General features: G+C 44.8%; 3 protein-coding genes across 5 annotated transcripts; 1 reads left to right on the forward strand and 2 right to left on the reverse strand.

Annotated features, from left to right (window-relative positions):
* Nucleotides 1-118: 118 nt before the first annotated feature.
* LOC6597961 (alpha-tocopherol transfer protein-like) lies at nt 119-6,708 on the forward strand. 3 transcript variants are annotated; one of them, XM_026988034.1, is made up of 6 exons: nt 119-259; nt 1,249-1,361; nt 4,921-5,100; nt 5,496-5,590; nt 5,657-5,810; nt 5,885-6,708. In XM_026988034.1, exons 3-6 carry the CDS (start codon nt 4,932-4,934, stop codon nt 6,370-6,372), a joined length of 906 nt encoding a protein of 301 aa, XP_026843835.1. In that variant the 5' UTR covers nt 119-259; nt 1,249-1,361; nt 4,921-4,931; the 3' UTR covers nt 6,373-6,708. The 3 variants fall into 3 exon arrangements, with proteins under 3 accessions (XP_026843835.1, XP_002023164.1, XP_026843834.1); XM_026988033.1 differs by lacking the exons at nt 119-259; nt 1,249-1,361 and adding exons at nt 3,738-3,811; nt 4,603-4,718; XM_002023128.2 differs by lacking the exons at nt 119-259; nt 1,249-1,361 and adding an exon at nt 2,085-2,226.
* LOC6597960 (ras-related protein Rab-9B) lies at nt 6,705-10,105 on the reverse strand. Its single transcript, XM_002023127.2, has 3 exons — nt 9,643-10,105; nt 7,988-8,182; nt 6,705-7,923 (listed from the first exon to the last, which is right to left on the reverse strand). The coding sequence occupies exons 1-3, from the start codon at nt 9,832-9,834 to the stop codon at nt 7,531-7,533; spliced, it is 780 nt and encodes a 259-aa protein (XP_002023163.1). The 5' UTR covers nt 9,835-10,105; the 3' UTR covers nt 6,705-7,530.
* A 2,563-nt stretch (nt 10,106-12,668) lies between these two features.
* LOC6597959 (tRNA-splicing ligase RtcB homolog) lies at nt 12,669-14,356 on the reverse strand. Its single transcript, XM_002023126.2, has 2 exons — nt 13,026-14,356; nt 12,669-12,958 (listed from the first exon to the last, which is right to left on the reverse strand). Exons 1-2 carry the CDS (start codon nt 14,316-14,318, stop codon nt 12,731-12,733), a joined length of 1,521 nt encoding a protein of 506 aa, XP_002023162.1. The 5' UTR covers nt 14,319-14,356; the 3' UTR covers nt 12,669-12,730.
* Between the last annotated feature and the right edge of the window lie 700 nt (nt 14,357-15,056).

The following is a 15,056-nucleotide window of genomic DNA, read 5'->3' on the forward strand; positions in this document are numbered from 1 at the left end:
TCGAGCTTGAAACCAAAGGCAAATGAGTTTGCGTTGCTCGTCACCCGTCAGTTGTTCATTTCATCGTGGATCGCGGGCACGCAGGTCTACATCTGATCGCCACTAGACTTCGGCACGTCTCGCTTACTATATCCAAGACTTGAGAGATCTGGAGGTCTTGAACCAGCAATCCCAGTAGTTGAAATTAATCGCGCGCTGGCCTTTGATTACTAAAGTATTAACTACACTACAGCTGACCGACCGACCGTTTAAGCGACCCGTAAGAGAGATTTATAACAAGTTTTACAAAGATACCCGTACATATACCACATCTATGTATGTATAAGAGTAGGAGTACAAGTACTCATATATGGCAGCCGTACTTACTGGTGATTAGTCTCTAAACTCGTTCTGTTTTCTGAGCGCGTTCAAAAGTTCAAGTCTAATTGCGTTTATGTCGCGTATGTTATGTAAAAAGCCACCAGTAGAAGATGAACAACACTGCGAGAAACTGCCATTAAATTATATTATGTCATATATATTATGTGCATATAACAGCCTAGAATGTTAACAGCAAAATGTTAAGTGAAGTGCATATCAGACTACGGAAATTGTAGTACTTTGTACATATATATACATATATATATCTATTATATGGAACGTGTAAGAAAATACCCCACTTCTTCTATTGCATATTTAAGCTATCTTCGATTAGGAAAAGTGACCAAAAAGAAGATTGATTGAATACATTTCTCACGATCAAATCAAATATCAATGATATAACGTGTAGTTGTGGCACAGATCTTATTATTTCAAGACTAGAAATTGCTTTGAAATACTTAAAATGTTGGACTTTTCTGTATGCCTTTTATGTCGTTCAACCATTTTTCGAAATAAGAAATGAGAAAAAAGTGCGTGTAACATGTATATGTATATGTATATATAAAATGCTTGTTCAGTGCTTTCCGACCCAAGCACACGCGCGACTTTTGAACTTGATTTATGAAAAGAAAACCCAAGACAAGGCAATCGGTAGTTCGTAACCGTGCTCTTTGCCACTGCCACTTTCCTCTCCCTCCGGCTACTTTTAATGGCCTATTAAATGAGGCTTAATATGACAGACTATTCTGACTGGACTGGCGCTCGTTTCTTGATAATTTTGATATAACATACATACATACATATATGTATGTACGAGTACGTGTAATGAGCGTTATTCATAGGCCGGTGGGGTATAAAATGATTTGACAAGCTGCTTTATATTTCCAGTCTATAAACGCGATCCGAGCTAGATATACAATCTGCACCGAGCCCAAGAAGGATCTCTGTACAAACACTTGGATCCCCTACATTTGGATTAGCTGAGCCTTAATTACCTTTCGGTGAGTTTGAGTCTCAACTTATGCACATATCTCACGCTTTCATTACCTCTCTCTGTGGTTTCTTTTGTTCGCTTCGGGCTGTTTTGCTGCTCTTTGAGCTTGAACAATTAGAAATTCAATGTCCGTCTGAGAATAACATAACGATACTCATCCCTCACTTGAGCTTTGTCCGCTAAGCCCCTCTACAGGGTATCACAGCTCAAGCCAGATGTTTGTAACGAACAGCAATGAGATATGTACATATGTACATATGTATGTATATCTAAACAGTGTAACATAGTAAGAGTATCTCAAAGTGAAGCTTTCAAAGTACTATCTCACAGAGCTCCTTTAAGAAAAACTAATATTAGTACACCAATTCGGGTACATTAACTTTTGGTGGTCCGCGAAGTGCACGGGTATCGTATCGTATAAACGTCGGTGCTTCAGCTTTCGTGCATTCGTGCATTCGTTCTCCTTTCCTTTTTCATTTCGTTTTTTTGCGAGCATTCCTCCATCCCCCAGCCGGTGCTGTGCTGGTAGATGGTGGCTGGTCGCTGGCGACTGGTTCGCTGTCCGCTCGAGAATCTCATGTAAGGTTCAGTAACTTACTGGCATTGACCCATTTCGAGTGTGCTCGAGCTCGAAGACCGGCGCAGCGGTGCAGCGACTTGTACTGCTTAAAATATTTAATTTATTTGCATTCCTAATATCGTAAGTTGCTGGAGCATCGCGTGTTCGTGAGTGGTCCTATAGCCGACGAGCATATCGCATTTGACTGGCATCAGCATGACAATGCTGAGCACTGCAGCCGCAGTCCGCGGCCTGCCCCAACAGCAAACGTCAGCGGCGGTGGCTCTGTCTCGTGTGGCGGCTTTCGATTCGGGTGAGAAACAGTGAAGCCTCGCATGGCGTACAAATTGATACTACCTATATATCTTATGCATCTTTACTATGTGCACATACATATGTATATTTGCATGTGTACGCTGCTTCTATACACCTTCCTACTTGCATGTGTATGTGTACTGTTACCGCATTCCTGCTCTATTGATTTTATTTTTTGGTTAACAACACCCGCTACGCTACTCGTGTACTACTTGGTTTCCGATTTCCCGATTTCCCGACTTTCCATTAAAATACATACATATGTACTATACACAGTTCTCAGAACGAGTACTCATTATACTCGAATGGCATTTCCATCGGGTAAAGTGACGGGACGGTGACGTGAGTCAGTGCTCAAGAAATGCGCCCGACTAGCGGGTATTCCATAGTCGGCAGTACCTTTAACAGGTTATTGTGAATTTCACAGCCAAAAAAACTCGTACTTGTACATATGTACATACATTAATATGTACATATGTATGTACCTTTTGACAGTTTTTTGCAGAGTAAGGTCAAAGCACTTTTTACATTGGAACTGCCCTTGCCATTGTCAGGTCTTAAAACTCCAGTATCTTCCTTTATTTTATGTCTTTTGTTTTTGCCACTTCAACGAAGGGCATTGCATTCGGTCTTAACCCCAGTCCAGCGTCTCTCTGGTGCTTTGGGAACTCTTTACGTCAGTCACACTGTTCTCGGTTTTATGGCAGCCAGCTTGTGGCCGTCTCTCCGTCGCCAGCACAGCTCAGATAAACCAAAAATAGACCAAAAACGAAAACGAGAGTATAACGAAGCGTGAAACCATGAATGGGACTCAAGTCTCTGCACGTGCGATCGTGCGATTGTGCGATTGAGCGATTGACCGACTTGCCCAAAAGCAGGCGAGGCGCCCAGAGATCATGTCTACGGCGTGAGGTGATGGTCTAGGCTGCGGCTTGGAGACGTGCTAATTATACAAAATATGCCTCGAATATGATTGCTGGACAGGTGTAAGCACTAATTGGCATAGAGCGTAGCGCATCAGCATTGAAACCGGATAGTACAACGTGTTCAGGGTCAACGTCAATTCATGGGAAAGGCCTACCAGCCACTACAGACTACTGACTACAGACTGCTCTGCTGTGCTCCACAATTACACTCGAAGAAAACCGAATACGAGTACGAATAGTGGTAGGTCCATGAAATATGCCAGCAGCAGCACAGCATCAGCAGCTGAGAAAACTTTGAAACTGAAATCGAAACCGGCTTTTGCTGGCAATATTTCCCAATGGTGATGCACCCAACTTAGCCCCGTCTGTCTCTCTTTCTGACTGGCACACGTGAATGTCATGCTCAAGTTCAGGCCAGACCGAGCTTCGCTCTCCCAGCTCCAGCTGTAGCTCCGGCTGCGACTCTCTTCCGAATCCAGTTTCGATTCTTGGCCTGGCATAAAATCTCCGCAGCGCGCTTTTGGCCACAACAGTTTCATCTGCGCTTTCGGCCCCGTTGCACGCGTTTCTCCTAGCCCCCTTTTTGTGGCCGCCTTTGGCCAAAATCGCGGTTGTCGAAGTCGCTTACCAAACAAGTTTCCATTTGTGTTGTGCTCTGTGCGTACTACTTAAATTATTCGACTAAACTCTGTATTTCCCAGCCCCAGACACCCATGCACCCATAAGCTATGCATAATTATGTGATATCTGCGAATTGTTTTGATTCGCCAAGCTCCACCTCCGTATGAAAGATCTCGAAGGTATCACCTGGCGGCCCATCTAATCAAAGTGATTCAATGTCAGGCACAGGCGCAGGCACATGCCTCTGATGCTAATTTCCAAGTCTTTTGTTTTGGTTCATGAAGATGTTGGATCTGCGCCACAAGCTGAACAGATTATGGTGTTTGTTCCAATGGTTCCAATTCATTTGAAATATATACATACTATGGTATACACCATACCATACAGATAGATACTTATGTATACTTAATCGAGTACTTGCTTGCACTCGTAATTTAAAACTTGTTCCACCAGAATCTACCCAAGTAGAACTTGTCAAGAGATTCAGCTTTGAATTCCGTTCAAGGTGTTTCGCATTTCGTCTGATCAAAGATCACCTGAGGCCGAGCCTGAGTCGGAGATTAGCAAGAATTGCATTGCGGATATAACCCTCAACGGGAGTCCATGGCTTCCGATGCTGCAAAATCTTTGATCCGCTTTGCTTTGCTTCAATTCAGCTTCCGATACCCATGCGAATGTCAAGGTGAAGGTGAAGGTGAAGGTGGCTGGCCAGGTGATCAATAACGCGATCAATAAGTGGGGAAGTCTTCGATGCAGTTTCCAAGCCGGTTCCGATTCGATTGTCTAATTAATGAATACAAATTCTCTCTCCTCCTACCTATAAATAGAGTGCACAATTTGTCACAAGGCAAACAGAGATTATTGTGTTCGACACAGCACAGCTATTGAATATTATTACAAAAGAATTTTAGCAGAGAAAAGTAGAGAGCAAATTGCAAAATGAGTAAGTAATTGAAGCGTCATTACACAAATATGGCTAACTAATTGCCAACGTTGCTAATAAATAGTCACTTACTTGGTAGCTTGAAGTTTCAGAGGGGCTTAGACCCTAAACACACACTTCAGAGCTCAAAGTACAGAAGCTTTCGCTTGTTGCATACTAACAGAATTTATTCTCCCTTGCAACTGGTGCGATGTTCTTCCAGGAGTGCCCACAATGCTGTCGGATATCGATCAGCTGCCCTCGATCCAGCTGGGAGAGTACACGCTCCAGTTCGAGCTGGGCGAGCCCACGGCCATGGGCAAGGAGGTGGCCATCAAGGAGCTGCGCGAGAGTCCAGAGCGCCAGAAGGAGGCCGTCAAGGAACTCGCTCGTTTGTTGGAGGGTGAGTGCTGCTCAGGAGTTCAATCTGATCTATCTTATTCTGGGGTTTCTGTGATTTCTGGGATGATAGGAGTAATAATAATATTTTCGAAACCTCATTGCCTGACAATCTCATGCCACTAATCACAGGTTATATATTCGAAGGTTATAGTATTGTTGTCTAGCGGTTGCTGTCATGTAATGATAAGTTCTACGATCAGTGATCGACGATCGTTAGATCTTCATAATTATATATGTACATCGAGAACTTAATCAGCTTAATGTTAGTTTTGGAATTTTATATTTTTGTTACCTTAGAGTTCAAAGTTCAGGGGTGCTAAGTGGCGCTGTAGTTTGTAGACTGTAGACCTAGTGATAATGTATCTCCTGAAATACTAATCTGAGCATTCATTGCAGCGGAGACCGATCTGCACTATCCCAAGGACAACGAGGAATGGCTAATACGATTCCTGCGTCCGTGCAAGTATTATCCAGAGAGTGCACGCGATCTGGTAGGAATAAATAAATAATGAATAGCTAAATGAACGATCCTCAATGAACTTTGACTCTTTTGGCAGATCAAACGCTACTACTCCTTCAAGGTAAAGCACTCGGACGTGTACAACAACCTGAAGCCCTCGGGCGAGGCCAACATCTTCAAGAACAACATACTGACCGTTTTTCCCAATCGCGACCAGTGTGGACGCCGCATCCTGGTACTGGAGCTGGGCAGTAAGTGGCACGAGGCTCCCCAGCCTTCGTGGACCTCGGCTATGTAGATTATAATCTCTCGTTGTCCTTGACAGAACGCTGGAAGCACAAGCAGGTGTCACTCGATGAGGTATTCAAGGGAGCGGTCATCTTCCTGGAGGCGGCCATGCTGGAGCCAGAGACGCAGATTCACGGTGCCGTCGTTATCTTCGACATGGATGGCCTGAGTCTGCAGCAGACGTGGCAGTTCACGCCGCCCTTCGCCAAGCGCATAGTCGACTGGTTGCAGGATTCGGTGCCGCTACGCATCAAGGCCATCCACATCGTAAACCAGCCGAAGATGTTCAACGTGGTCTTCGCCCTCTTCAAACCATTCCTTCGCGAGAAGCTGCGCGGCCGCATCATCTTCCACGGCACTGATCGCGACTCCCTGCACAAGTATATGTCGCCCAAGTGCCTGCCCCCTGCCTACGGCGGCATTCTGGAACTCAAGCGCGTGGAAAGCGATCAGTGGTACCAGCTCCTTCTTAAGTGCGACACCGAGTTCGATGCCATTAACTCGTATGGCTACAAAAAAAAGTAACGTGATTGCTCGGTGTGCCTTCCGGGTCTGCAGCAAGTGATAATTTCCTTTTCTTTCCCCAATATGCCCCACAATGCCCGCTCCACTCCACTGCACACTCAAAGTCACGCAAGTTAGGCATATAATAGTTAAGCACTCAGTCTGTTTTACGCTTGTCCCGTTAGCGACAGCGCCTAGAGTTTGCCGTAGTCTTAATCGATCCGATTCCAATCCAGCGAAGTGTTATACATGCTCGTACATATTATATTTAATCCGGGGTAAGCGTATTTATATTGTGTTAATACTTATTATACATGTTAAACAAATCGTTGAAATATAAACACACATCCATATAAAGCATTTTTTTTTTGTATACTGTTTATGGAATCAAAGGGATTCAATGTACCATCCGTACACTTTGGTACAGTGTACATGTCCTGGACAGAGACCGTGCATATAACAAAAAAATACACTCTGTCATGCTCCTGTTTAAGGCACTTAAAATAAATACAAAATCTATTTTCCTTGTTGTAAGTGGCTTTTCCTTCAAGTGGATTTTTGTACGAATTAATTTTCATCTATTTATAATAAATGACTGGTTTCTTAGTCGTTATTCGAATGGTTTTTGTATCAGCGGAATACAAAATGCAAAATAGTAGTTCAACCATTTCCGAGGTTGAAGTTATAGACGACAACTAATGGACAGTCATAGTTTTTTCTCAAACCGCTATATTGGATAACAAATGTCTGCTATGGTATCTAATAGATACATGCATTGTAACATATGATTGGACTGTTCCGCAGTCCAGTCTGTTGTCTTCTCTTACATTAAATTTAATAGTATCAAAAATAATATCAGATTGTTTTTGTTATACCAAACATTGTGCGTACACCACATGTGAATCAATCAATACAAGCAATCTGCATCTCTTATGTTTGCATTGTAGAGGCGGTCAGCTTAAACCTAACATTTATGCCTTAGCTTCATTTAGAATATCAATCGATTTTTTCCGTACATTTCATACAATTGTACGTTATATCGATTTACTTTTTGGTCTGTGCTTTGACGACTCCTTGTCTCCTCCGTCTCCTGCGGTTGGAATGAATAGCGTGTATAGGAGCCGACCCTAGCCACCCTAGTGGTTAAATTAAGCGTAAATTCACTGACAGCTTCAGTGCTCATAGCCGGTAATTGGTCGCTGGCGCCTTCGGTGCACTGCGCTTCTGTCCGAACAGTTTCTTGGATGGGGTGCGCATGGCGGCGTCATACCCATCCCCATCCCCATTCCCGTCCTTATCGAGGTCCCCGGCGCCACCACCTCCTGTGCAGCAGAGCCGCCGCTGCACGAGCCGTATGGGTCGTGTCAAGTCGATGGTGTCGCCGTTGTGGCGGAGCTCGGCCTCGGCCACGCACTCCATGTGCTTCCACTGGCGCAGGCCGAGCACAAAAGCGTCGCTCACATTCGTCGCCGCCTTCGAGGAGGTCTCGATGTGGGAGACAATCTTCTGCTCCGCGCACCACTGCTGGACACTCTCGTAGCTGACCTGGCGCTTTTGCGGCAGGATGTCGTTCTGCACGTGAGAAGACATTACTGGGGGTTATTGTTTAAGATCGTATTTGGCCTCTTCCACTCACCTTGTTGCCCACCACAATGAAAGGAAACTTATCCGCCTCCACGTCGGCATAGGTCAGAAACTCGTTCCGCCAGAGACCCAGTCCCCTCAAACTGTCCCGGTCGTCCAGGGCATAGCAGAGCAGGCAAATGTCCGATCCCCGATAGAAGGGCGTGCGTAGGGCCCGGAATCGTTCCTGACCAGCCGTGTCCCAAATCTAGATTGTTCGAAACAAAGAAATTCGTCAATTGTTGTACCTTCAGTGGGCATTCTATTGATATTTGCATCATTGTTCCGTAACTCGTGCGGCATTCAGTGTTCTGAATGTGCTCCCAATTCCCAAGGCATTCAAGAACTACGAGTATGTACCTTGCCAGATATCAGAGTCTCTAGTGACTCATATCATGCCATATTATTTGCTCTACAAATATTCAGTCTCAGAGGTAGTCAGTGCCACCAAATCCAACCCAAAGGACTGATAACGAAGCTTCAGTGATAAGCAAATAAACCAAACAAAATAACTTGAAGCAAATTCAGCCTGTAGTGTGGTTCCAAACGACAACAAAAAATGATTTTTCTGAGCATATGTCTTATGCAGTTCGAGAGCGGAATCTACATTAACTAACACGTCATGGAAGGTTCTGTCGGTTCTTAGAAAAAACACTCGTTAAGCAAGTACAGCCCGAAACGTCATAGGGGGGAACCCATTCCACCCATAGTCGGAGAGGATTTCCTCTTTGGTAGTTTCCCTCTGACATGAGAATCGTCGGATTCCCGGTTCTTGTCGGGGTCCAGAATAAGCGAACCGTGAACCGGCATCATTTTCTAGAGCTTACCACAAAAAACACCTCAAATATGTGACATTTCCCGAGCATTACTCATACGAGCTGACATTCTTATGCTTTCCAAAGCGCTTGGTCGGGTCGGGCATCGATTGCATCCATTATAATAATCATTATTCCATTCCGATGCCATTTGCAGCACTTTGCTTACTCACTGAGACGCACTCAATATTCATAAGTTTCCAGAGCTTGACGGTCTGTGTTGTGTGTTTTGGTTCTTCTAATTTCGATGTATCCATGACAGCATAAGGGAAAAACGAACTCGGAGCAGGAAAGGTGGCGGGTGCGACGAATGATGAAATACTCTGATGTCGAGCAAAGGAACTGTTTCCATTATTTCTCATTCTTTTTTTGCAATGCTAAACTGTACGTTAATTGACTACGAAGTTGATGTGTGTTTGCGTGTGTGTGTGTGTATGGGGGCAGATGAAACAGATACAACTACAAACACAAGTACTGTGGATGGCACAGAGGGGAAAACAATGCTCGATCGTTGTTCAACTTTTAAACGCTTGCGCTGACCAACGAAAACGTTGACTATGTGTGTAATAGTTACGTTACAGTCTCTCCACTGGAAGCTGTATATACTACTTCCGAAGGGAATATCTTAACTGTTGTTACATCATGATGGATCGAAACAAATAGCTTCAAGTGAACGAAATATGTATGTATACATATGTATATATGTATGGTGTGCGTTGTATCGTTCGGAAACTAGAAGGGATATACTTGGCTTAGCTTAGCGATTTCTTCAGCCTGCAACCACTCAACTGTGGCGCAGATTACGAAATATTCTAGGGCAGAGAGACCAGACCAGCCCCACAACCAGACCCACCTGCAGGGTGTATTGCTCCCCGTCGACCACAATATCCTTGTTCATGAACTCGACACCAATCGTATGGAAATTGTTCTCCTCGTAGCGGTTCGATACGAAGCGGGTGAGCAGTGCAGACTTGCCCACGCCCCCATCGCCCAGTATGACGACCTTCAGCAGCTTGGATTTCTGCGGTGGGCGCATATTTGCCATTTTGTTTGTTTTTCTTCCACACTTAAGCCCGGCAACGGTGCGTAGGATTTGGTCGAACTTTTTTACAATTGCGCAGCTAGCAAAGCCCTCCGGTCTGACTTTGCAATTTGTTCGATTAACTCACGATTTCGCATCGATTTTCTATCACTTGGCCAGATGCATCGAATCTGCACTTTGCCAAATACAAAGTTACGTGAATCGAGTCAAATTTAAATGAAACAAATGCGAAACCGAAAACCGCGCTGTGGGACAACTCAAATTCGGTTGTGGCGGGCGGTGGGCAATGGGGCTGTCAGCTGACAACTAACAGAGCGGGAAGCACGAAAGAGCGTGGCAGCATGGTCGAATTGCTCGAAAGGTACCTTGGTAGCCTAAGTTGTTTTCCACCCTCTTTTTCTGGCTCTGTCTCCATTGCCCACAAATGCCACTTCCACTAATATTAAAATGAAGCCAGTAGCGATTTAATTGAAATCGTTTTAGATAATTAAGGGAACAAACGTTTGATTCGCAGCCACACGTGCCGCGATCCATACATATGTAATCTTATGATTTAAGTAACTCATTCCTGTCATATATATTATCGTATACTCTCTTACGCACTTCGTCTACCTCTTTACCTCTTTCCATCAATGAGCAATATTCTCTCTGATCTGTTTCCATACTCCCTTCCTCACTCCGATAGGGGGTGACACTGTACGAGAAACTGATATAGGGGAGCCATCCAATGTGCATTTTTTGTTGAATTCTCGTTAACAAGACGTGTTTCTGCGAGATATGGCCATTCTCTACGACTCTACGATCAATGCGGACGGACAGACTGGAGGCAAAACGAACAAAAAATTTAATGTATCTCAGATACTCAATGAAGAGTCCGCTGGCTTAGTGGTTAGCACCTTTAGATTATCCTACCATGCGTGAGTGGGCCAGCAGCCGTGCTGCCAACTTTTTATAAAAAGAAAACTGTTTCTAATTTAAAAAAGCGAAAAAAGCTGAACGTTTTCAATCAAAATCCAAGAAAAAGCGTAAATAATGGTGTTAACAATTTTGTATTAAAGTGATATTTAATATGTATTTTAGAGAATATTCATTAACTCATCCAGCTCTGTGGGGCTAGTTTCTGTTTTGCATTCGTACGACATGGTCGTACCAATAGTAATATCCTTGCACTGACAATAAAACCTTACCTTAAGCACAGAACTCAGAATTGGCCTTGCTTAGTTTCATGGAATTCATTAGTTTTGTCCTACCCAGATTAGTGCCCGCTTAATTTCCGCGTTTGACCACGGCAATGATAGCATTTGCAGCGCATAAACTGTCAGGTCAATAAATCTGTGGTTTTCACCAGAATCTTTACAGAAGTAGGTCTCACTTCAAAACCTAGCTGATATCTTCTCTCTTTAATTAATGAATATATGTAGCTATATTCGCATTCAATTTTTAACTTTACTCAGAAATTTTGCTAACTCCAATTTTCTAAGCACACAAGATTTTGTTGACGGAAAAAAGTCAACCTGTTTTAGAATTTCTAAATTATCTGAACATAATGATGAACCGGCAAAATTTGTTTCCACTTTTTATGTAACCGGGGGCAACAGAAAACGAGGGGGAACGTTGTGAGTTGCTGCGGACACCGCAACTCTACGGTTATACCCGATACTAAGTCAGTATGGCTCTCCTCCGGCAGAGGCCGCTAATATTAAACGACACGACAAAGAGTGCGTGCGAGAGAGACAGAAAATCAGTCTGAGCGTGACGTCGGGCGCTGCGTAGCCAATGCAAATTGATTTGTTCCTTTTGGCTACAAAAATTATCTGATCTGATCCAAATTCAGCAACTGGATAGATATAGTCATTCTCTATGATTCTGCGTTTTTAGTTTTCTCGAATCTGCAATATTGTGGATGCAACAGATTTTCGTCCTTTGTGGGGGCGGATGGGGATGGGGCGAAATTCTGAGATATACGTTTTATAGTGACATTTTAAAGGAGTGTGTGTACCAAATTTGGTTACTCTAGCCTTAATAGTCTCTGAGATTTGTGGTTGCCTCAGATTTTCGTCCTTTGCGGGGGCGGAAGGGGGTGTGGCGAAATTTGGACAGGAAACGGTCAAGGTCCGATATCACAGGAGTGTGGATACCAAATTTGGTTGCTCTGGCTCTTATAGGTTCTGAGATCCTTGAACTCATATTTGGCAATTGGCAAAACCGACTATGAAACCTGTGTGTTAGAGTGAGACAGAGCGAGAAAGAGTGAAATTGTTTTCGTGATTCTGGCTGTAATAATTGTACGATCTGGTTCAGATTTTGCACTTTAGAAGATTTAGTCATCTTCTACGATTCTGCGTTTTTAGTTTTCTCGTATCGTCGAAATTGTGGATGCCACAGATTTTCGCCCTTTGTGGGGGCGGAAGTGGGCGGGGCAAAGTTTTGAAATATTTTTGGAGCAGTGACATATCACAGAAGTCTGGATCCAAAACATCGTTGCTCTAGCTCTTATAGTCTTTGAGCATTAGGCGCTGAAGGGGACGGACAGACGGACGGACGGACAGACAGACATGGCTCAATCGACTCGGCTATTGATGCTGATCAAGAATATATATACTTTATGGGGTCGGAAACGATTCCTTCTGGACGTTACACACATCCACTTTTACCACAAATCTAATATACCCCAATACTCATTTTGAGTATCGGGTATAAAAAGCCAAGCACAATAATAAAAAGTCCAGAATTCCCTCTTAATTCACAAATTTTTGCCGCATTTGGTCTTCAAAGTGAGCAGACAGTGCTCCAGTTCTGGGAATATTCAACATTGAAGCTAATAGGGTTCTTTCTCCTTTAAATTTAAATCATCCTCGATTTAATCACAAACATAAATATCTTACGAGTACAGACGCTGTCAGCCCTTAATGACTGCTATTGGTCGCATTTTGATGCACTTCTTGCTAATACCCGCCGCGTGACAGGTGTCAACAACATCGGTTACATCCTTGTACGACTCTGGAGCCTCCTCCATGACTAGCTTGGGTGAGGCTACGCGTATGGCAATGCCGATTTGCTCCAGCTTGTCCAGCACCTCCTTGTAGTCGAGATTACGCCGAGATTTGGCACGTGACAAGGCGCGACCCTAGCAGAAGTCGGAAAGGGATGAGATGAGAAGGAACAAAAATCTTTGAGATTGAAAGATAACTTACAGCTCCGTGGCAGGTGCTGCCGAAGGTCTCCTGCATGCCCTGCTCTGTGCCAGTCAGCACGTAGCTGCAGGTGCCCATGGTGCCGCCCACGAGTACGGGCTGGCCAGTCAGCTGATAGTCCACTGGGATCAGTGGATGGTGGGGAGGAAAGGCGCGCGTGGAACCCTTGCGGTGCACGAGCAGCTTGCGCTCCTTGCCGTCCACAATGTGGTTCTCCACTTTGGCGATGTTGTGCGAAACATCGTAGATGACGTGCATGTCGAGATCGTCCGGAGTGGTGTTGAACATCTTGGCGAACGCCTGGCGGGTGAGGAAGGTCATGGAGCTGCGATTGACCCAGGCGAAGTTGGCCGCCGCCGCCATGGCCTTCAGGTAGTCCTGTCCCTCAACAGAGTTGATGCGGGCGCAGGCCAGCTGCCGATCGTTGGTCTCAATCTTGTCCCGTTTCATGGCCTTTTCCATTTGCACCAGCGCGTCGGTGGCGACCTGGTGACCAAAGCCGCGGCTTCCAGAGTGTATCATGACGACCACCTGGCCCTTCTCCTCGATGCCCATCTTGGAGGCGCTCCACTTGTCGTAGATTTCGTCCACCACCTGGATTTCGGCGTAGTGGTTGCCCGCGCCCAGTGTTCCAAGCTGCGGCAGCCCACGCTTCTTGGCCCGCATGCTCACCTTGGCGGGATCGGCGTTCAACATGCGGCCGTACTCCTCGCAGTGCTCCTTGTCCTCGGCCCAGACGTAGCCCTCGCGCAGCGACCAGTCCATTCCCATTTCCAGGGCCTCCTCCAGGTCGCGGGCGTTCATCGGAATGATGCCTTTTGAGCCCACGCCGACGGGTATGTGGTCGAACAGAGACTGGGCCAGCTGCTCCTTCACCGGCTGCACGTCCTTCTCGAACAGATTGGTGCGCAGCAGGCGAACCCCGCAATTGATGTCGAAGCCCACGCCACCAGGGCTCACTATCGACAGCGGGTTATCCATGTCGAATGCGGCCATATTGCCGATGGCGAATCCATAGCCTGAGTGTATGTCGGGCAGGCCAATTGAGCGACCCACAATACCGGGCAGGGCGGCCACATTTGCGATTTGCTTGACGCCGGGCAGGAAACCACCGACTGCTCCGGGACGGCACGAATTCTTCAGTTCCTCCAGCATGAGCCGCTCCAGCCGGCTGTTCACATAGAAGCATCCCTCGACGTTCATGTTCGGCTGGAAGCCCTTTTTGATCTTCCAGCAGTGGTCGTTGATCTTCTCAAGATACCCGAGCTCATCATTGTAAGAGCGAACCACCATTGTGAAATCACTTAATTTGACTTTACTGGACGTTGTTTTTATTTAGTTCTCCCTCAACAACAATATGATGAAAAACCGAACTTAGCCCACTTCAGCCCCCTCTATTTAAGCAGTTCAACGACTTGAGGTAAATTGCGGAAAATATTAACAATGGTTAATTCTTCTTGTAGATTCAGGCCATCTTTCCACTGAACCTAAAAAAAACACTATATCTTTCACCTGAACTGCGCTAACATTAAATTTTCATTATATGCGGTTTAAAATTGCAATACCCCTTTGGCTTATAATAGGTTAATCGTTCTCCGTTACGGATTGGAAATCATATTGTTCAATTTTGATTTTCCGTCGAATATTATTAGCTAGATAGAACATTTAGTTATGTCCACATAATTTTATCCAATTAATAAACCTATTTTCTAATTGACTGGCTTATTTTAAATACTTGACTTTGATAGTTTTTGCCTAAATTTTTGTTCTTCAACAAAGATATGGCGTCTCCTATGATGAAAAACGAATTTAACCCACTTAAGCCCCCCCTATTTAAACAGTTCAACGACTTGAGGTAAGTGGCGGAAATTCTTCCTGTATCCTTTCTCTTTACTTAAAAAATAAAAGAAGCCAAGAAATCTTTCACCTGAACTGAGCTTAAATTCTTGAAGATTCAAGATTTGAATAACCACTGATCGAGAAATCGGGTCAATTGTTCTCTGTCCATGACTAGAAGTCATATTCCTCGTT

The sequence above is a fragment of the Drosophila persimilis genome, unplaced genomic scaffold (genome assembly GCF_003286085.1).
Source record: "Drosophila persimilis strain 14011-0111.01,24,50 unplaced genomic scaffold, DperRS2 tig00000124-arrow-pilon, whole genome shotgun sequence".
Lineage (NCBI taxonomy): Eukaryota > Metazoa > Arthropoda > Insecta > Diptera > Drosophilidae > Drosophila > Drosophila persimilis.